The 22,971-nt window shown below is 45.9% G+C and overlaps 1 protein-coding gene across 3 annotated transcripts in view; it reads right to left on the reverse strand.

The window, feature by feature from the left end:
- ate1 (arginyltransferase 1) overlaps positions 1 to 22,971 on the reverse strand; it is a 113,881-nt gene that overhangs the window by 84,653 nt on the left and 6,257 nt on the right. For 2 of the 3 annotated variants that reach the window (XM_076285727.1, XM_076285726.1), the window contains exons 2-7: positions 13,370 to 13,433; positions 12,770 to 12,832; positions 12,548 to 12,651; positions 12,202 to 12,402; positions 6,059 to 6,306; positions 2,851 to 2,979 (exon numbers count right to left, since the gene is read on the reverse strand). In XM_076285727.1, coding sequence (XP_076141842.1) covers positions 2,851 to 2,979; positions 6,059 to 6,306; positions 12,202 to 12,402; positions 12,548 to 12,651; positions 12,770 to 12,832; positions 13,370 to 13,433 — 809 coding nt within the window. The remainder of the gene's footprint in view (positions 1 to 2,850; positions 2,980 to 6,058; positions 6,307 to 12,201; positions 12,403 to 12,547; positions 12,652 to 12,769; positions 12,833 to 13,369; positions 13,434 to 22,971) is intronic. The other variant, XM_076285728.1, reaches the window with a different exon arrangement.

Here is a 22,971-nt window from a genome sequence, read left to right on the forward strand (position 1 = left end):
AAGTGATGTAATAATGGGGTCATGATTGTGACCCCTGACCTGTCACCTCTGAACCATACCTCAGTCTCACCACACTCAGACGGGTCATCGCCGTGAATGGCCTGCTGGTACTTGGAGTACAGTGCAGCGGAACGCTCGTAGGTCGCCACAAACTCAGGATCCTCAAAGCTGACCGGCACTAGCCGGTCTAGGGAAGGCGGGAGGGAAGAGATGAGAGGAAGGGGTGGAGAGAAAATGGTGGTAGAGGTGGGCAACACGTTTGGGATGTAAAAATGTGAATGAAGTGATAGAGGGTTGTATTGATGGAGCCATGACCAGGTAAGAGATCAGAAGAGATATCGTGTCGAGTGAGGGCACCAACAGGCAAGAGGTTATAGAGGTTTCACAGAATAGTTTGCAGGCAAAGGAAGAGCAGTTAGACATGGCAAAACAGGGAAGTAGATGGAAAGTTTGAGAAGGTAAAAATACAGGAGTATAAGCGTGCACATTTGGAGGATGGAAGATGTTAGTGCATGTCGTGGGGAAGCAGCGATTCAGTGACAGGAGTTGGGATGGGAGGGAGAGGGAGAGAGAGAAAGAGAGAGAGACAGAGACAGAGAGAGAGGGAGGGGGTATTGATGGAGATGTTTTAGACAACACTACACACTAAAAGCAGCATTAGGTTATTAATGTACCATGACAAGCGACAGGGCTGAAATGTAGACTCCTCTAAGCTCATTTGCAACAGGTCAATTCAATGGTGTGTGTGTGTGTGTGTTTGTGTGTGTGTGTGTGGAGGAGTCTGATTCCAGTCCCACAACCACAAAGGAAATAAGGGAAACCTGAAGGTGAGGCTAGCGCACCATCACAGCTAAGCTCTGGGAGCTACTGAGGGGCCACTGTTCACTGTTCAGCAGCAGCTCTGAACCCTTTAAAAGGGAGTGGGAACTACACCCAGCGAGACCAGTACCTCATAACATACTCAACCAAGGGAGTTACACACACACACACACACACACACACACACACACACACACACACACACACATCATAAAAGCAATGCCGAAGGGGGCGATGATGTTATTTTGGAAAAACTATACACAACAGACACTCTCCTTCTCACTCACTCACAAACACACACACACACACACACACACACACACACAATACCTCTGGGCATATTCCATGAACGAGTCAAAACAGAGTTTTCCAGAGTTACATAAAAGCTGACTGCATCAGGAGAATCTGTTCAACTTAAAAAACAGCAGATGCAACCAGAACTACTCAGAGCCAATAAAGACTTTAGATACAGCACTCTCTACTAACAGGGGCCTCGGCCATTACCGGTATAAAACTCAGAGCCACAATCAACATGACCGTGTGCCCCAACCTCGTCCATATACATGATTAAAGGTTTCTATGACACAGAAAAAAAAAAAAGCTGAAGCTAAAATGCTCCTACAACTCCAGCACACCACAGCTGGGCCCCCATACTGCAGTGGAGATTTACGGCCACAACGCGGGCATGGTTAAGGCGAGACGTACAAGGAGACTACACTACAACTAATCAGAAACATCTGGCTAAAGCTTTGCTAGCACGACGGCTAGCGCCGTGCTAACATACCAGAACATGTGCTGTTAAAAGCCCGGCAAAGATTTATTGTCAAGGGTCTAGTACAGCTCGGATAACTCGGAATGGTGGCCACATGAGGGGCTGGGATGGATTTTTTTTGGGGGAGTGCTGAAGAGAGGGGAGGAGGCCAAGGTGTCACCTAAATCATAAAAATGTGACCGCGCTGGGTCTGGCTAGCTAGCGTGCTAGCACAAGACGCTAGCGCGGAGGCTATGGCAGTGCTGGTGTTGGTGCAGCTGGGACCGTTGGCCCTGGGAGATTGATGAGTGGGAGCCTCGTGCAGTCTGGAGGTGCAGGGGAAGTACCTGAGCCAAACAGCAGGAGAGGGAGATGAATGGGCTGGCTGGCCAGCACAGGCACCTGTAGCAACACCAGGCCACCACTCCCACCCTCCCACCCACCCAGCACCACCTCTCGGCCCACCTACCAGACGTATGGGAGCACTTTTCTCTCTTCCTACACCTACCACTCTTTGCTCTACCACATTCTTGGTCTCATTCAGTCTCTCTGTTGTAAGGTGTAAATACATGCAAACACATCTACTGCCAGTCACGCACAGACACGTGTTGTTTGTTTCTCTCTCACACATACACGCACACTCCCTCCTCCTCCCCCCCCCCCCCCCCACACACACACACCACACACACACACACACACACACACACACACACACATCACTCCCCTTAATGTTATTTTCCCTCCTTTCGCCCCTTCCCTCATATCCGCTCTCCTCTCTCACTCGGTCTGCCGCTGCCGTGCCGTCTCACCTGATCCCATGCTCCATCCATTCGCAGGCAGCAGCAATAAAGAGTCATGGCAGGGGCTGTTTTTCTGCCCGCTTTGGCGCCCCCCCCCCCCCCCCCAACTATACTGTTTACCCTCGTTTACCTCCCCATCCGTTCTCACTCTCTCCCCGGCTCACCCTCCTTCCTTGACTCAGTGCCCGTCTGGCTGCTGACAGATTTGCCAAGTTTGCATTCTCACGGAGGTGTCCGACAACAGAGAGGGGGGACAAAAGAAACATCTGCGCTTTGGGCGACTGTGGTCAGATAGGTGATCGAATGTCGTGTGCTCGTCACACACAAAAACACAAACAGAGAGATGCGCTCTGCTACCCTGCAGCTAAGCTCAATGATCACTTATTTTTTTGCGTTTGGAGTCAATCTCTAGCGCCCTATCCCCTCTCTATTTTCATCCCTGAGGGGCTGACCCCTCAACTCTCACCCTTGACCCCTGACCTGGCTCTCAGTGGGCTTGTCTGGAGGATCCTTGTGAATGGCCATCTGGTAGAGTTTGTACAACTGGTAAGAGGCGTCGAAAGAGGCTTTGAACTCTGAACTGGGGGGACTGGAGCGCACTAGCCTCACCTTCAAGAGAGGAGCAGCAGGAAAAGGGTTAAAACACAGAATTCAGTGAGTGACAACCCCCAACCCACCCCCCACCCCCCCCCCAACCTAAAATCCCACCCAGACTGAAATACAGAAACAACACACACCAAAATCCCGTGGATTAAAAACCCACATGGAGAGATGAAAGTTGGCAAGATAAGATGTAGCACACACATACACAGACGTAAGAAATGAAAAAAAAAACAACAACAACATGCGGCTGAGGAAAACACACATGGAACCAGTGAGCAACAGGTCTTCGTTTTTTTCCTGCAGCGTTCAGCTTGGCGTTCAACATCAGACCCATGGTAGCTGCTTCCATACCAGCCACAGGCTGAGTCACTCTGTAAACTGTAAGGCTGTAAATGTATGCGAAACGCCGGACTTCCTCTGGTCACACTCATGCCATTCGATCCAGTGTGATGGTTCAGGCAACGGAAAGACCAGCTGTGAGGTCCTGGAGCTGGATGTGGACAGTCAACCGTTTCACCTCAGCAAAACCTCCCCGACACACAAAAAAATTAGCGATTTCTCATTGTTGTCATTTCCCCGAAATTGAGAGAGATAGCGTCCCCCCTTATATTTGGTTTCTCCTCCTCTTAATTAAAAAATTCTTAGTTTTTAAGGCTTTGGTTGGATTGTGTTCCTGCTCCTCCTGGGTCCTCTGGAAAGTGCTCGATGGGGGTTATTTAACCCCGGGTTTATTTTGGTTGGCCACATCAGGGCTCTCGTATAACTTGCCTGGCTGGGCCATAGTGCGGGGGAGACAAAGCTGCCAGAGTCCCGTGTAAGAATTAACGGTTCGCACAAATCTTTTTATCTGGCAACTCTCTCGAGACGGTCTCAGAGTGACCGGGGGTTCAAGGGGGTCCACCTGCGCTGGGGAACAACAACAACTCAAGATTGGCTGGCCGCTGGTATTTTTATACTTTCAAACCCCGTCTAGGGTTACTGAATGTTTTAATACTGTTTATGTTAAAAGCTTAGGCATCCAATTAAAAGAAAATGAAAAGAAATCAGCCTGTGTGTGTGTGTGTGTGTGTGTGTGTGTGTGTGTGTGTGTGTGTGTGTGTGTGTGAGAGAGAGAGAGAATAATAAGCTTGTGGGAGAAATACACACTAAGGGAAGGGAAAAGAAACAGAAATCCCTGAACCGTTTCTTCTTTCAAAAACCATTTTGATCACAGTGTGTTGAAAAGGCTTTTGATTCCGAGCACATTACCTCTGTTTGTTAATGTATAGTAGAGCCATGGCAGCATATTTGAGGGTGAGTAAAAGAGACAGAGAGAGGCAGGCGATCCAGAGCCTGGGTGAAGGAGGGAACCTGAACTTTAATAGAGAGCGAGAGAAAGTAAATCAAAACAGAGGGCATGTGTGGACTTTTACCACATGGTTACACTGCCCCCTGATGGTATCCCTCTGCCCGGAACTTTTTAAGTTCTCTTGTGGCTGTGCAGCATGTGTCCATCTATTTTTCACGACTATTTATGCTGCCTGACACGAATTCAAGCAACACCAGAGGATTTCTGTGAACTAAAGGATATCCTCAGACATACATACACACACACTTGGTGCATATGTGATCATTGTATTTGACTTTGAAACGGCCACACACGCACAGCTGTGATCAAAAGAATAACTATTGCTAAGATTCCACACATCCGTTTATTTATCTGTGAGAGAGGCCCTAGATGGCTCGAAGTGGGGCAAAAAGAGTTTTCTGTCTCTCTCTCTCCCTCTCTCTCTCCCTCTCTCTCTCTCATTAGGCCGACTCCAGACCCTCCTCTGTTTAACAGCTCGTTGGATGACAGAGTGGGCTGGCCGACAGTCCGGCCGGCCTACCGTAAACACCTCATTAGGTGACCGCTGCCGGACGGCTATCTCCGGAACATTCTACCCCGCGGTCACTCACCCCCTCTTCCCACTTCCCCCCATGTATCTTCAGTCAGTGGTCATGCTATCAGTGGCAAACCTCCCTCCACTTCACTCCCCCTCATGCCTCCCCGGATGTTCGTGAAATGGGAAAAGAATTAGATAACCGCACAGACACTACGATAGGGGGAAGGTTGGGAAGGACCAGTCCACGTGTCCTATGGATCTTTATTTCAGGCCTGCCTGAGAGAGACAAGCGAGAGACCTCACGGAAACTTCATTAGTCCTCAGGTTTGGTTGTGACCTTCAGCAGAGATGGGTGACCTTGCCCGGTTGCCTGGGATCCACTTACACAGATTGAATGGGACAATGTTGGAGAATTGAGATCAATCCAATTAGTTCCTGGTTCAATTAAGTTAATTGGGAGTAGAGAGAGCGCCTCATCCCTCGGGATTTCCCACTGGTGGAGGGCCATCCTGCCATTCGCTCATCAGGTCTCCAGTCGGAATCCAAAAGCTTAACGTCCTTACCAATGCTGACATCACTTTCCTAGTGGTCTGGAAACAGACAGGGCAAAGGAGGGAGAGTAAAACAGACAGTGTGTGTGTGTGTGTGTGTGTTTGTGTGTGTGTGTGTGTGTGTTTTCATTCTGAGAGAGGCTATGTGGCTTCAGCTTCCAATTGAATTAGCGGAGCGGTGGAACGATCCGACACAAACACTGGAAAGCGCTGTTGCTGTTGCCGCGGCTGCACTGCACCCATGGCATGGTTGCACACAGCCTCTTGGGGCCGGTAAATGAGGTCATCCTTTTTTTCGATTCCGGGCAAGCATCCGCTGCCAGCTCCTCCACCTATAGATAAGAGCGCAGCACACCTCAGGTTAGCGCGGCTGATAAGCTGGGCAGGTGCAGGGAGGTGAAGGAGCAATGGAATTAGAATGATTCATGAAGTTCCTGTGTGCTCGCTGGATGTGTTTGGGCACCTCGGCCAGCTTGTCCAAACACGGACTTCCTGCCAGTTCCTGCTCATTATGATAAAGGAGTTGGCCTGGGTTAGCGGCAACATCAGCAACAACGTCCATGGACGACTTGCAGTTTGGTAGCACATGAAGGACCCCAGAGAAACACACAGACACACACACACACACACACACAGAGACACCCACACACACACTCACAGCATTCTCACCTCCAAGCGGTGCAGAGGGGAGTCGGGAGTCGTCTCGGATAGGAACTCCTCCAGGGACTTGGTCTGGTTGGCCGTGGTGGGAGCAGGAGCAGGAGCAGGAGCAGGAGCTGGAGCGGGCACTGAGGAGGAGGAGGAGGTGGCAGAGTCCCCGGCCTCCTGCTGCCGTCTCTGCTCCTTCTGCATGCGCCGCTCCTTACGGAGCTCCTTGGCCTTCCGACACGGAGGCCTGCTGGGATCTGCTCCCACACCTGAGGGAGAGAGGGAGAGAGGGAGGAAGAGAGAGGGAGAGAGAGAGAGAGAGAGAGAGAGAGAGAGAGAGGAGGATGGAGTGGTGAGGGGAAAGGGTAGTAAAGAAGAGAATGAAAGAGAGGTAAAGAGAAGGAGGAATGGAAAGAGAAATACAGAGGATGTGACTCAACCAGCTGATTCAATTTGTTTTCTTTAGAGGCGTTTGTATGAATTAAAGAAACCCTTTTAAACAGCCGGGGCCACAAAAAAACCCCGTGCAGCTTTTCCAAAACAAACAACTGCGGCAGCAACAAACACCCCACAAACACAGCTGAAACGGGTGGAAATGAGAGATTACGCCAAAAACATTCAAACTGTTAATCCCTCCCTTCTACCCTGAAGGTCCCACTCCTCACACAAGCAGGTCACAAAGCAGTTCCAGAGAGAGAGAGAGAGAGAGAGAGAGAGAGAGAACTGACTAGGCGTGCTTCATCAGTTCAAGTCTAATTCAATTAGTGGCTTCTTAAGCTTGTGCTCTTCTGTGTTGTTTCTGGCGGGGGGGGGGGGGCACAGCACTGTGCCATGTGGAGGCGGTTTGTGGGCGTGGAGGGTGGGTTTCCGATCGCTGGAAGGGGTAGACCGCCGAGCGTGAACGTGCGCTTGTTCGCTCATTTATGTGAAACTCACTTGATCACCGCCTCGCCCATTCACAGGGCAATGGGAAACACTCTTGAACATCCGGAAGCCATTTTCCTTCCTAATACCTCCGCAAACCCCCGGGACCCCCCCCCTCTTTTTTTTCCTGCCACTGCCATGACATCAACAGCACTGAGTTCCTCTAACTGCACATGCTCAGTAAAGATAGATAGATAGATAGATAGATACTTTATTGATCCCCAGGGGAAATTCAAGGTCTCAGCAGCATACAGACAACACAAACACATTCTTTAACAGCAGAAAGAGTAATTAAAGTATATAATATAAAAACACAACTAAGCAATAAGGACAGTAGAAGATAAAGAATATGCTAAATATACTAAAATACAAATTATACTAACTAACACTTAATCTAAATCAATTCTAAAAACAGTATCCACATAGTGGTGATTAATCAATCAGAGGCGCTTGCAATGACTGAGGCAGGGACTGAGCCTGTGATTCTCTGTGCATAGTAAGGTATGGTAAGGTGCTCTAAGGTGCTCTGTGTGAATGAGTGTCATGGTGATAGTGCAATGGTGATAGTGGTCATGGTGATAGTGCAAATGAGTAAGTCCAACAGTGCAACAATGCAGAAATAAAGTAAAGTCTATATATCTATATTAACTATTTTAAGAAAAGGTATAAGTGTGGCCACAGTTCGGCTGTGACATAGAGGGAGGGGTTATGCATATGTGCTAATGTGCTAATATAGCACGCAAACAGTGAGGCAGAAAGACAGTGGTAAAAGTGGCTAGTGGACAGACAGTATCCAAACATGGAGGGGGTGAAGAGGCAGACAGACTATGCAGAGAAGTCTATCTCTCCTCTTCCCTTAAGTGAAGCATAAATACTCCAGAAGGTCGTGGTAAACTTGGGTGCTGAGGTCTATCAACCTCAAGCATCACAAAAGACATACGGTGGACACAACTAAGGGGCTTCACGGTTCCACAAGTGTCCACCTCAGGCCTTGACCACATACCCAACAACAGCGCAGACCTGGAGTGCAAAGTCTGGCGCTGCAGTTACAGAGACATGAGATCAAGACTGTGATCACAAGAGGAGAGAGCGAGAGCGACGCTGAGGGGAAAAGAGATCTAAAAGAGACAAGCAGGAAAGGAGAGGAGAGGAGGCCAGCCAGGGAGGACAGAGGGTGTCCTGTTTGCAGACAAACAGATGGACAGACAGACGGAGCTGGGCTTTGAACCATTCAGCAGCGAGAATACACTCACACACACACACACACACACACACACACACACACACACACACACACACACACACACACACACACACACACACACACACACACACACACACACACACACACACACACACACACACACACACACACACACACACACACACAGAATCACTCGCTTTCTCTGTTTCTGTCCTGGAAGCCTGCCAGACCCTTCCACTGCTCCAGGCATCCTATGTCAACAGTTTACACGCCGACATCCTGTTTGCAGCAATAAGGAAGCGAGGGCCATTTCCTGCCTGTCGCCGTGCCAACCACCGCCCGGCACTCGCTGGCCTGCCATCACCGTGGTGACCCCGCGGGGGAGCGTTCGAGAGGAGCAGCGAGAGTGGGGCCGACGCCAGCATCAACCATCAATCACAGCAGAAGTGTTTACAGCTTTGAGCACAATGTACTATTATCCCAATGGACCCAAACACACACACACACACACACACACACACACACCAGCTGATCACATCCGGATGAACAACAAGCACTTCAAGTGGTTGGGGAAATGGGAAAATGTCCCAATGTGACTGAATTCTATTGAGGGCTGATGTATCAGCACATCATGTGGTTATTTCTGTGTGGTAAATAAATAAAAAAACAAACAAACAAACAATATGGTGACCTCTGGTGAGGAGGCCTGTCTGTCAGCGATATCAGATCTTTAACTTGATTTACCCCAGAGAATTTTGGCACACTCTGCCTTGGGCTTTGCATGGCTCAATAAGTTTCCAAAGGAAACTGTGTGTAATACTCCCATCTTATCAGCAGTGTTTTGGAGAGAAATATTGATGGTGGTGATGGGGGGGGGGGTGTCTGGCGGAGTTCAAGAATAGAAAGAAATGTACTTTTATCCACAACCAAGGAAAAACATAGAATTTTTTCGGCTGTCAGAACAAATCAAAAGACAGGAAAAAGAAATGACTGCTGGAAACTGATCTATGTGGTGCTCTGTGTCGGAATACTGAGTCACTGATACAAGGATGTCTATCTGAGTGTCAGAGAGGGGGACTGCTTTTCATCCACTTCAACACACACACACACACACACACACACACACACACACACACACACACACACACACACACAAAACACACGTAAATGACTAAAATGAACTTGACCATGCGGGCACATAGGGGTTGAATATAAACAGACGAAGATAAGGCAGCTATATCCACCCACAGACATGCTCGCACACAAGCCGTGACCTGTGACAGAGACATCAAAACACTCCTCTATGCTTCATGAGTACGAACACAAACACAACGCACAACACTTTCTCCTCAAGTTTTACACTGTTAAAACAGATGTCCATACACACCACATGCTCAAATACTCTCTTTATGAGTCACCTCCCACACACACACACACACACAGAGACAGACACACACACACACAGAGGTACAGCCTGTACAGTGTGAAGATAAATTTTGACAGATCAGTTCCTGTGGAGGACGCACTCTCCCTCTGTGGCAGTTAACACTTCATAAAAACATAGCACTGCCCCCCTGGAACAGCCCTCAACCCACCCTTTCTCTCTCTCTGACACACACACACACACACACAGACAACATACACACACACAGTCGCACAAAGACAGCATGCAATAGCTAGCCGCAGAATTAAACAAACAAATATCTAAACAAATGGACAAACAAGAGAACGCCGGAAAAAAATTTAAATCAAGAGGAATGCAAAAACGATTGCACCATATAGGCAGCAACGAGCACACAAGCCCACAGTGCCCTTGGGCAAGCAAGAGGGGTGTATTTTGTGGGTAGCTCTGCGTCATGCCTGTGTGAGTGTGAATGCTGGCACTTCCCTTTATGAGGAAAAACAACCGGGAAGCGAGGAGTGGAGAGGAGTGGAGAGGAGGGAGTTGGGGGGGGGGGGCTCAGGTAATGATGATGGATGTGGGTAAAAACACAATGGTACAAGACATGGTACAAGGGGAAGGGAAAGACAATTTGTACAAAATAATTCTAAAATAAATGGAAAGATTAATGATGTCGACCATCATGTTTCATCAAGTGAGATGAATGGTTCTGGTTCCAGCGATGCACACACAGATCCAACTTCCTCCTGCTTGCCAGCAGCAGGTTTTAATGAAAGAAGCCAGTATTTTTCCCCCATCGAGAACAGTTTGCTCCACCTCAGTGCTTCTACAGCCATCTCCGTTCAGCTGAAGGTTCCACACGCACAAATGCAAACACACACACACACACACACACACACACACACATACATGCATGCACACAAACACACACACGCACACACATATGTTGAACAGCACCAACTCGGGGGGGGGGGAGGGGGGGGGATGTACTGTTTCGCATTCTCTCTTTTATTTGCTCCCTCTCCCACACCTCCTCTGGCCTGGGCTGCACACTTGGCTGGGGCCATCCATCCAACCCGGACAGCGGCTGGCGCTGCGCTGGAGCTTCATGCTTTTAGGCCGCACGGATTAAAAAAAAAAAAAAAAAAGAAGAAGAACGCCTCTACAGTGCAGCGGCCAGGTGTTTCCCGTACGACAGAGAGGGGATGGAGAGGGCACTTTCCACCTCGTCTTTTTCTGCCGTTTTTATTTCACATTTTATTTCTTTCAGGGAGCAGCAGGCTTTTCCCATCAGGAGACGCCCCCACACCACACACACACACACACACACACACACACACACACACACAGATTTCCGGATGGTTCTATGAGGGGGTATTTTACCTGGGGAGCATGGTGAAGCGTGGCAGCCCCTCTCTCCGGCGCTGCTGCCGGCTCCCTCCCCGACTATAACTCAATTGTAGCAGAGACGCAGGCCAAAACACCCACGGGCTCAGGGCTCTGTTTATGTCTGGGCTGGAGCTGCAGGCTATGGGGGCCAGAGAGTGAAGGCTAAGTTCTCTCCGTGTGTGTGTGTGTGTGTGTGTGTGTGTGTGTAAGAGAGAGAGAGGAACAGGAGCTGAAGAGTCTGCCTCATGTATGACTTATATGTCAATTGCCCCTTCGTAGCTAATATGAATCCTCTGTTGCCTGTGTGAGGATGAGACCGTAGTGTGTGCTTGAAAGTTAGTGGTGATGCATATGGTACAGTTTGTTTCAAAAAGCACAGAGGTGAAGCGAGCCAGCGCAACTGTGTTGAGAATCAACTCTGCTGCTGAAGCGCAGCTCTCTGCTGCCATCTATTTGTCATTTTTAGAACTACCAGAGCAGCAAGTGGAGGTGTTGCCATCCAGACGGTAGCTTTACAGGTTGGTCTCGAAAAATGTGAATATCGTGGAGAAGTTATTTTTTCCCCCCTAATTTATTTCAAAAAGTGAATCTTTCATATATTTAGATTCAAGCCCATTTGAAAACCAAAAATCAGTGTCTCAAAATATTAGAATAAAGAGGTTAATATACAGAAATACCATTTTTACTTGAGGCTGAAGCCGTTCCATTCACTCAAGTTAGCTGCATCTTGCCTTTATTTACTCAAGCGAGGCTTGTCTGGCATGTCTGCTCATGCACAAGGTAGAAAAGTAGACCAAAACAGTAGATAGACAAAAAGATAATATATGGCGTAAAATTAAGGCAACACTAGAGGATTTCTGTTCGATTTACCAATATCCACTCTCTATGGATTCTGTGCCTTTATTCACTCTCTGTCCACTCTTCTTCCAGGGAACGTTTTGGCCATTCATCCGCACGATACCGGCGATTTAGGAGCTCCCGAAACACACTTTTTCAAAAACACTTTCCAGAGTGGAAACTTTTTGAAAACGCCACCCTGGAATTACGGTGTAGACAGGCAAAATGCAACTTTTTTTTTAAACGCTAATGCCACAGTCCCACCCCCAATCTCACAATGGAAACACTGAAAAAACAGCCCCACCCCTTACCCTCATGGCAGGAAATTCCAAACAGTGTCTCTCAGTCAGTGTCACATTAAGCTAAAGGGTTTCCGTGGTCACTAGACGGATGTGTGAGTAGACTGACCTGGTATGGGGGCAGAGCGGGAGGCTTTGGCATTGACAGGGGGACCAGCGTCCTGCCTGGGGGGTTCCGGGGCGGCACTGTTGGTTTCGGCTCCCTTGTCCACATCGGGAGGGTTGATGGGACCTTCAACCTCAGAGGCACTCAGCTGGGATGAGTCCCGCGCCGGACCACTCTCGTTACACACAGAGTCCATGGGCTCTCCTTTAAAAGACACATGATGATATTATAATCATGCATAACATTTCTAAATTGAGAAGCTAATTGAAAGTTAAAAGCTCAAAAGTCAAAAGCATTTATTTTGCTAACATAGTCATTATGACAAGGGAGCTCGCTAATTGATCCTCACCATCACACTGGCCTTCGGGAATCTCTCCCACAAACAGGAACTTGTTCATCTTCTTCAGGATCTTCTTGTGGCTTTTGGATGGCTGAAACTTCAAGGCATGACACCTGTGCAGACACAGATCAAAGGCTCAGATCACAGTGGCAGGTGGACGCTGGAGTGGGTTTGTACACTCTCAGAGCCAGCCTTGCACGTCTCTGACTCAGAACTGAGAAGACCTCTTACCTGATGGTGTACTGTGGGCAGCAAGTCTTGTTCATGATGGGCTTGTATACATACTTCCCGCTCCTGAGGTGGCAGAGCAGAGGCAATTGGTAAGAAGGCACAAACTCAGTGTCCACCATGAAGACTAGCTTAAAGGAGAAGAAAAACTAAAACCTAGCTCGAGTTGCTCGAGCCAACAGCTTGCAGAGTAGCTACCTGGCAGCTCGAGCTGTAGGCTGGAGCAACTCGAGCTAGGTGGAACCGATTGTTTTCAGGTTTTTTTTCATACCGACAGTACTCAAGAAACAGAGATCTATGTAAAAAATGTCCCAAATTTTCCTTTAATCGGATTCCCATTGGTCATTTTCATGGGGTTCTCTGAGGTGCTTTCAGTCTGTATGAAGATATAACTGGCCCTCTAACTGATATATGGTCCTCAAAATGACAGTAATGCCACTTATATGTTGGATGAAATCATTTGGTAACCTATGCTTGAGCAATGAAATCATTACCTTCCCAGTTCAGTTAGTTGTTTCACTAATTCATTAATGTGTCTTTAGATTTTTAAAGCAATTCAAATGAGATGACACTAAAGAGGAAATATGAAAGCTGGTGGCTCACCGTCGCCATCCTCGATCTAACAGGTCTTGGTAGTCCTGAACTGTCATAGTATGGGACCACATCCCTGAGAGACAGAGAGAGAGAGAGACAGACAGACAGACAGACAAACAGACAGAGGGGCGGGGGAGTTAGAGAGGAGTATTCATGACTGTGGTACGTGTACCACCGGTGTTACGCAAGCTTCCACTAGAGGGCAGTGGAAGGGGGCAGGCGAGATGTAAAGGGAAATGTCGGAAAGGTGTTAAATTATTATTTTATTTTTTTTAAATGTTCTCTTTATTCTGTGTGCCATAATGTTGTTCTCCACACTGTTTTTTTAGTGTGAGAGCTCATAGTTATTTGTTATCATGTAGGTTGGCTAATTAAACATAATGCCTGGAATGCGTCAATAGAATGTGTTACGTTATGTGTCGGATGGTGGGGGCGACTCGAGCCGAGTCAGGGTGTAGATGTGGTGGTACACGGAAAAACAGGTTTGGGAACAGCTGACTAGGCTACTCAATGATAACAACTCCATCACAGTTTATCAAGATTCAATCTCAGTTTTCACAGTGGTGTCAGGACAATTATCTTCAACTACACATAGACAAAACAAAAGAGCTGGCCATTCACATATCAAAATCCCCCCCTGAACCACACCTACATCCACGAACCAACCAGTCCAACAGATCAACCGTTTTAAATACTAGGGACTCAACAGACAATAAACTTAACTTTGCTGAACAGATCACTGCCATCCAGTGCCATATATCAGTAATTACCACTGACTAGACAGTAATAGGACACTGTATTGTTTAGTAGGGCTGCACAATTATCGCAAGCGCAATATGAACCAATGGTATTACCTAATCACAAAAGCTACAAATAATCATGCACACTCTAATTTTGTCACATTTATGTGCTCTCTGCAGTCCTGTTCACCCTGTACACATCTGACTTCTGCTACAACACCGAGTCATGCCACATGCAGAAGTTTTCTGACGATACTGCAATTGTGGGGTGTATCAGGGACGAGCAAGAGGAGGAGTACAGGTGCCTGGTGGAGGACTTTGTGCAATGGTGCAAACTTAATCACCTTCAACTCAACACTTCAAAGACCAAGGAGATGGTGGTGGATTTCCGCAGGTCTAAGCCCGCTCTGCTACCAGTCTCCATTGATGGGGTCAATATGGAGGTGGTAAGCACCTACAAGTATCTGGGTCTCCACCTGGACAATAAACTGGACTGGTCAGCCAATACTGAAGCACTCTACAAGAAAGGGCAGAAAAGGCTGTACTTCCTGAGGAGGCTGCGCTCCTTCAATGTGTGCAGCAAGCTCCTCAGGATGTTCTACCAGTCTGTTGTTGCCAGCGTCCTCTTCTATGCAGTGGTATGCTGGGGAGGAAGCACAAAGAAGAAGGATGCGGGGCGACTTGACCTGCTGGTAAGGAAAGCTGGCTCTGTAGTGGGAGCTGAACTGGAGTGCATCACTTCAATATCTGATAAAAGGATAACAAATAATTTTACCATTAGGCTACTAAAAAATAGCCTACCAAAATAATTTCTGGGGTGAGCCTATTTGCTATGGTAACCTAGCAACCTGTGTGTGTGTGTGTGTGTGTGTGTGTGTGTGTGTGTGTGTGTGTGTGTGTGTGTGTGCACGCGTGCGGTGCGTGAGAGAAGATGAGGTGAATGCATGTGTGTATAAGAAGGGGTTCTTTTTTAGGCATACTATCTTGCAATTGAACGTGAATAAGTTTACTACTTAAAAACATGAAAGCTAAACATTATATCACGACATTGCTACAAATACAGTATTTAATTAAAATCAGCCAACATCAATGTAGGCTAGGCTACATAGATAGATAGGCTAGATAGATTGATAGATAGCCTACTTTATTGACGCTTGGTGAAACAGCATGGAGTGGATGTTTTCGGTTCAGATGCTTGGTTCCACATGAGGGCGCTCGTCCACGAGTGCAGAATGCATGGAGGTCTATGGAGCTGTACCCCTCAAAATCCACTTTTCTCGGGATATAATTTTTTTTCAAGTAATTTGAGTATTGTATTCGAAAGGGGAGGCAAAGAAAATACACTTGGTTGAGTATTATATTTTTTAAAGTCACTTAATTGTTCTAAAAAGCCTTTCAAATGTGTCAATGACGTCATTTATTAGCACAATGCTAGCGTGTTATGTGCAACAACGACCCAACCTGTAAGAAATCAAAAGGACATAAGTACTCGTTCATTCAACTTTTGACCTATAACCCATGTTGAAGTTATACAAACTACAATCAAATCTGAGATTTGTCAGCGACAATCAGGTGAAAGAGACAATTTTAGCCGTCTAGCTCCATTGACTCCCATTCATTCTGCACTCATGGCGATCGCCCCCAGTGGAACTAAAAAACTAAAAAAAACATCTAAAATTCGGTACAATAGGACTTAATATGGAGTGGCAAGGCTCTCCGTAGACGGGCTCTGGTTCTACGGAATTGAAGCCTCCGAGGCGATGCCATCTTGGAAAATTTGCAACCAATTTGAAGTGCGGCTGCGCAGCAGAAGTTGAAGCATGCGCAGTGAAGAGGAGTCGCGGTCAGGCACGCCCACTCAGCGAGTTAAACACGCCCCTTGTCGAGTAGACGGGCTCTGGTAATGGCGTCGCCACAAGATGGCAGCCTCCACAGAACGCTCGTCGGATTCGTGTATAGTGCGCGTCATAGGCGAGGCTTCGAGGCAGAGTTTTTGCCTCGAGTAATTTTTGTAATCGAGTTATCGAGTAACTCGATGAATCGTTTCAGTCCTAATTTACAGAAGTCAAATCAGCAGATAAAAATCGCAATAATATCAAAACAGGAGGTCAGAAGGGCATTTTACACCGTAACCGTAAGCGTACAGAGTCAATTGTAAATTGTCTCGGTCTCTCTAGCCCAGTGTTTCTGAAACTTTTTCAGACGAAGGACCACTTAACCAATAAAAAAGAAACGCACGGACCACCTAGCTAAAAAAAAAAAAGATTAGACCTACTTCAACAGTATATTAGCTAGGGCTGAACGATTTATTGCATTTCCGATAATATCGCGATATGATGATGTTTTTCAAACCGCAAAGGCTGCGATTCGTAATATGTGACGTCAACAAAACGCATTTATACTTGTGCTTGACGACGCGCCACCGACTCTTACGGCTCCCACACACAGCTGCGTGCTTCGCGTTACTGGAGACGCATCCCATTCACTTTACATGGGCTCACGTGATCCGTTGCCGAACTGAATTGTGGGTCCGTCGCGTCGCGTTTCTCCCGCCGCTCGCGTTGAGGAGTTCAGCTGTTGCTGCACCGACAGACGGCACCGGCCAATCAAGCCAATCTACGGACGGCACCAACCAATCACATTACGGTTTTACTTCAAGTCATTTGCATAGCTACCGTCGGGAACACCCACTGGCATGCATTGACGGAACGCAGCTGTGTGTGGGAGCCGTTACGTTACGTTAGCGAGTTTTTGCTCCAACTGATGATCGGTTTCAGTTCATTTAGTTTTCAGTAATTTTACATTTCGTGTTCGTGTCAGTGATCTTTGTAAGTGTAGTCAGGTTAATAGGGCATAGATCACTCTGAAAGTAATCCCCAACAAAATCATTCTTCATGTTGTTATTGTTATAGTTTTTGTGTGGACTTGTGGCACCCCCAACCAGCCTTGCAAATGGTTGGCTGTGTATGGGTATGTAAAACTCTTTCTGGAGATGGCCTCTTGCTTAGGTTTCTGCTACTTACTTAATGTGTTGTCCCAAGTATACACTGAGTGTTACCTGCTTTGTTCTCTCCCTCCATTCTCCACTGTGCCTGTTCTGCTTATCCAGGACCAAGGATGCAGAGGACAAGAAGGGTGTGCAATATATGACTGGAATGGTCAGATAAGATCATTTTTTATGTTTGAGGTCCACACGATGGGGCCCTTACACAAATGGAGTTGTGTTAATCCAGCATCTTCCACACCTCCCATAACACTCCCGACTCCAGCCAAATGTTGCATCCTCCTTACCATGTCCCTCTTATAGGTGTACAGAGTACACGGAGGGCTACCCATCCCTTCCACATTGTGTCTTTTGTGTAGTTCACACACATTTGTTGTTCAAACTTTGGAAACTGAAATCTTTTTATTTTTTGGAAACCTAAATGAGTGTCAGACCTCCTTTTTATGTTGCAGTGTACCTTCCTCCCAGTCTTTTTTGCATTTGTTCCTGTTCTTGTTTTAAACACACATTGAAAACTTAATACAAATTCTATTGAACATATCAGTCATCCTTTTCATGCTGTAATCTCACCAGCCGGCTGAAATATAAGTTATAAGTATTTTATTGAAATAGTTGATTGCTTATTGTTAAAACAGTGGGTGTCTTATCTTGCAGTATTAATCAAAATTTTCACATTTAAGTTGTTATTGATTCTTATTTAGCCTATGTGTTTTTGACATGTTTTTGGCTAGTCTTAAAATGTTACCAAGGCTGTGTGGTGGCCAACTTTATGCTATTTCTCTAAAAGAACTGAACAGATTTAATGCATTGATCAAACTTTTAAAATTTAAGCTGTTAGGCTACTGAATGCCATTTATATATTTGATAGACATTTATCCCATTGAAATAACACGACACGCAAAGAGCTGTTTGGAACTGTTGAAGCGTACGTGAACCACGTGACCGCGTGGCGGCGACTTCAAAGAGTGTCGCAACTCTCTTTTTCTATGGCTCTGGTCTACCCTAGAGTAACAACCGAGACACGTGTATTGCAGTTTGGCTGGCGGTTATGTTGCCCGCATACCGCCTCCCGTGGCCGAAACTGGTATTATGACACCTGACGGGCTGTGGCTAGTAATTTAGCATGCTAATTCAGGTTGATATCTCTGTTGCACTATACCTTGTAAATTTTTTAATGACATCCTTGCCCTTATTTCTTCTCATTCTTTTGATGCATGTAGCTCATTTTTTGGATATTTTTACCTCAATTCTTACACATGGCACCTTTAAAAATAATCGCATATCGCATCGCAATCGCAATATTGGTGAGAAAAATCGCAATTAGATTTTTTTCCAAAATCGTTCACCCCTAACATTAGCCTACACAATAGGCATACTCACTGAACCACCTTGCTTAATGTCTTTGCACTTTGCTTATTGTGTCAGAGGATTCATATGATTTAAACTGGCATATCATACATAGACAGTGTTGCAGAACTGTTTGGATTTACATACAAGTTGGTTCAATATTGCAAACAACTCATCTATATTATATTTTACCACGTCTGCTCGCAGACCACTTGGGATAACTTGTAGACCTAGCCTAGAAATCTAGACGCACCCTAGCGCACCCTAAATTAATTTGCTCAGCCTGTACATCTAGTATCAAACCATAGGGATTTCTATTGGCTGACGCCGTGGACGTCATCCAATCACATCGCTCTATTTTGTTAGAGTCTTAAGACGGGCTTAACAGGATAACGACAGTCCTGCGACGGCAGTTAAGCCATTCCTTTCGAAGGATGTATTTGCCGTTTTGCCGACCGGATACGGATATGGTCGTAGCGCTGGCCTATTGCATGCCTAGGCAGTTTGAAAGACAATTCTCTGCCCGTCCCTTTGATTAAGCGAGGTGAATGGTTCGATTCCAGACTATACATTTCAATGATATAAGATGGCCCTCCAGGCTATTGTAGACCACCAGTGGTCCCCGAACCACACTTTGAGAAACACTGCTCTAGCCTATACTAAAGCACATGCTTTACGCTTTGAATACTATGTCTTTGCCAGGCCCAATCTCTTGGGAGAGACTTTCCCACAGTCCAGCATGACTGTCCTCGGACAATGACTGGACTTAAAGGTCCCCTCAGACACCATCCCAGGCCTGCAACTCTGACACGTGTCAGAGACATCCTCTGAACTATACTCTAATGTAACTCAAAACCATGACAGACAAACTGTAATAAGGGGGAAAGAAATAAAACAAATACTGTAGAAGTCATATGCTTTCTCCTATAAGTCCAAGCAATACCTTGGTTGAAATCAGCAAAGAAGAATGTTTGCTTTCTGGACTTTGGATCCCATGCAATTGAGTATTCTATAACTAGTAAGCAATGTGTTGTGATGACTAGTTTTAATAGAGGCTGGTACTATGCTGTTGATTAGCTCATAGCTCGGTTTCAGTCAACAGAGTATAATACAGCAAACAGGGTCAGTCAGTGCGTTTACATGACACTTGAAAAAACCCAGTGACTTGTTTTCTTTTTTTTTTTATCTGATCTCTCACTCTCTCACACATACATCTAACAGTCAAATAACTTCAACAGTAAGCACTCTTGTCCCTACACACTGCATTCAAGGCACATTGTGTACATACTGTAACAGGCCTACATCTGACCCTGAGAGGAAGTTCCAGATGGACCCAAAGGACACCAAGTTCCACAGTGAAAGAACTTTCTGGGAATCTCATGCCTTACATCATACAAACAAAACAAACACAGGGCTTTAGCATCGCCCACTGTGATGTTACTGGAAGCATTAGCGTGTGTTTGGGCTTCTTAATTCCCACACTTAATGGGGTAGCCACTCAAGGACACACTCTCACTTTTATGACAGGGGATGATGCAGCGAGAATATCCAGCCAACGTCTCTATTAGCAAAATTACAGTACCAGCCCCATAGAGTCCTGGAAGAGATTCTTGTTATGTACACAAACCTGCAGGGAATCTGACAAAGTCATAATGTTACTAGATAAATCTCCTCTCCTCTGTTGTGGCATTTGGGAGAGTGAAGCAGTGTCAACAACGGCACCACCCGAGGACAAACAGTCACAAACTCATGACAGTCTGTGCAGTCGATGAACAATCACCTTTGGTAACAGGATTTGTTACCTGAGTTCCAGTTGTAACCTGGATTTCAGATTAAGACACTTCCATAAGAGGCTCAGTGTGGAAACACTTGACTGACTCTGTGGTACTGTTGGCAGAGGCAGCTGATGAATGGAAACAGTGGAATGGGAAGGTTAAGAATGTTGTTGGCTGTCATGAAACACTCCTATTTCAGTTCACACACAACAAAAGCAACCAAAATAAATCAGAATGGCTAAAATAACTACTAAAAGAAATATCAGCATCCATCCTGTTGTCTGTTGCAAAATGTGGATCTCTGTATGACTAGCTTTCATCTGCTAGTAATCTGACTGCTACCTAATAAAGCACTAAATTACAGACCCTACAGTCCAGCTACCAACACAAAAGTAGTGTTGCACGGTGTATCGATACTAAAAAGGTATCGCGATGCCTTCACGCAAAAAACGATACGATTTCAGACGTTTTTAGAATCGATACTTTATTAAAATAATAACATTCTGTGTCTGTGTCAACTGCTGCTCCCACTGCTCCTTGCACGCATCTAGGCAAGTGGGCGTGTCAAGCAGGCAGCTCTGAGTGAGTGAGTGCGCAGCCAACGTCAATATAGTTCTTTGCCGACAGTTCTAGGCCTTGTGGATAAAACAAAAGGTGCAGTGAAATCTGCAACTATTTCGGATACATCGCGTGAAGGCAAGCCATCAGGTACACAAAGTCATTTAAAAGCAGTAGGCTACGCATGGAACTTGGCTAAACACCTCGCAGATATATCCCAACATTTTTAAAGAGTTCAAAGAACGACAGGTTAACGAATATGCTATAGAAAACACGACTACATGGTTAGTGCCAAGTTCTTCTCTTATGTTTTAGTCTAGCCTAAGTGAAACAAGTATGGTTCTCTGGGATAAAGCGAACCTTCCTTCATCAATGAATTTTGACGAGACAGAGCTGTAATCATTTTGACGAGACATAACGAGCTGTAATCATAGGGTGCTAACGTGATGAAAGCGCAATGTTCACGCCAGAATAACATTACCATAACTTGTAAACGATCTATTTCATGTTCGGTCAGTAGCAGCCTACTACTGGTAATATTTGTCATGGCATGTAGACTGCAATTTGTTCAATAATTATTGCCCAGATGTAGGATAGGCTACCCGAAATGCGCTAATTAAAGCCCACAGCATAACACCACCAAAGCGTGTTGAGTCCTAATAATAATAGCGGCTTATTGTTACAGTACGTGGTAGCAAATCATGTTATCAAAGAAATAGAAGTAATGTAGGAATGCACACAGATATATTGCAACAGGTAATGGTGTAGGCCTATCTGATGAAGACCTGAGTGGTTGGAACGTCGTACTTGTACACTGGGCACAAAGAAGACTATCCTCACATTTTCCCCTTTGCAACTGTCAAAGAAATCCCATGAACACGGGAAGGCCTAGGGTAGCCTATACTGTACATCAGATGGCCTAAAGATTAGGCCCCTCTGCATAGCATTCAGTGATTTGCATGCAGTAATTTTAACACTGACCTTGATCTAGCCTAGTTTGGCTATTTAAAGCTACTTTATTGCCACAACACAATGTAAATGAACTATAACAAACAATAAAGGACTTAATCACACAAAGTAGGCCTACTATTTTACTGACTATAACAAAATAATAATTATGTAGGAAGTTTAGAACCCAGAATTGACCTACACACTAGAAAAGTGCACCAAATTCAACACAAATGACTCAATACACTTGGAGGAGGTATGAGTCCTTTCTTCTCCAGATATCTTAGGATTTCGCCGTAGTATCGTTTTAGTATCGAGCATCGTGATATTTATGGCAGGTATCGTATCGAAGTCATAATTTTGGTATCGTGACAACACTACACAAAAGCCATAATTCCTGACTGTAACTGATGAAAGAAACAGAGAAAGTAAACACTTAATCCCTTATACAAAAAAATGTATCAGCTGGTAGTCATGGATACACCCGTGAGAGTAGCCTGAGTTTATCTTATCAGCTGACGATCAGTAGACCCTGTACACCACACCTGTGCTCCACTACAAACAGGTGCTGGACAGGTCCTTTAAACAAAAAAACAAACAATACAGGTTTGAATCAGATGGTAGTCATAGATACACACATCAGTAGACCCTATATATCACAGTGTTTCCCATACATTTACTTTTTTGTGGCAGCCCACCACAATATCAACATTGACCACCACACAATGATTTTCTATGTTCCTTTAATCCTTTAATTTCATCTCTCATATAAGAAGCAGTATCCTATTTTTTACAGTCTATGATCCCTACACTAACGGCTCCCACACACAGCTGCGTTCCGTCAATGCATGCCAGTGTGTGTTCCCGACGGTAGCTATGCAAATGACTTGAAGTAAAACCGTAATGTGATTGGTTGGTGCCGTCCGTAGATTGGCTTGATTGGCCGGTGCCGTCTGTCGGTGCAGCAACAGCTGAACTCCTCAACGCGAGCGGCGGGAGAAACGTGACGCGACGGACCCACAATTCAGTTCGGCAATATACTTGGTAGGTGGGGCTCCATGAGCAGGCCTTGAGTGCACTGCACTGATTGTTAGTTTGACACCCATCCCCATGCTAAGCAGGCATGTCTCTACACAGTATTGATTGTTAGATTGTTAGTCTGAATATAATTTACTGAAAAATGTTGACAATATGTCAACGTCAGACGCACGCCTGTAAACAAACCAATCAAAGGGAGAC

This window comes from Alosa pseudoharengus, unplaced genomic scaffold (genome assembly GCF_046254945.1).
Source record: "Alosa pseudoharengus isolate Yale_2024_CS ecotype anadromous, Long Island Sound unplaced genomic scaffold, YU_APseudo_1.1 YU_APseudo_1.1_scf_15, whole genome shotgun sequence".
NCBI lineage: Eukaryota > Metazoa > Chordata > Actinopteri > Clupeiformes > Clupeidae > Alosa > Alosa pseudoharengus.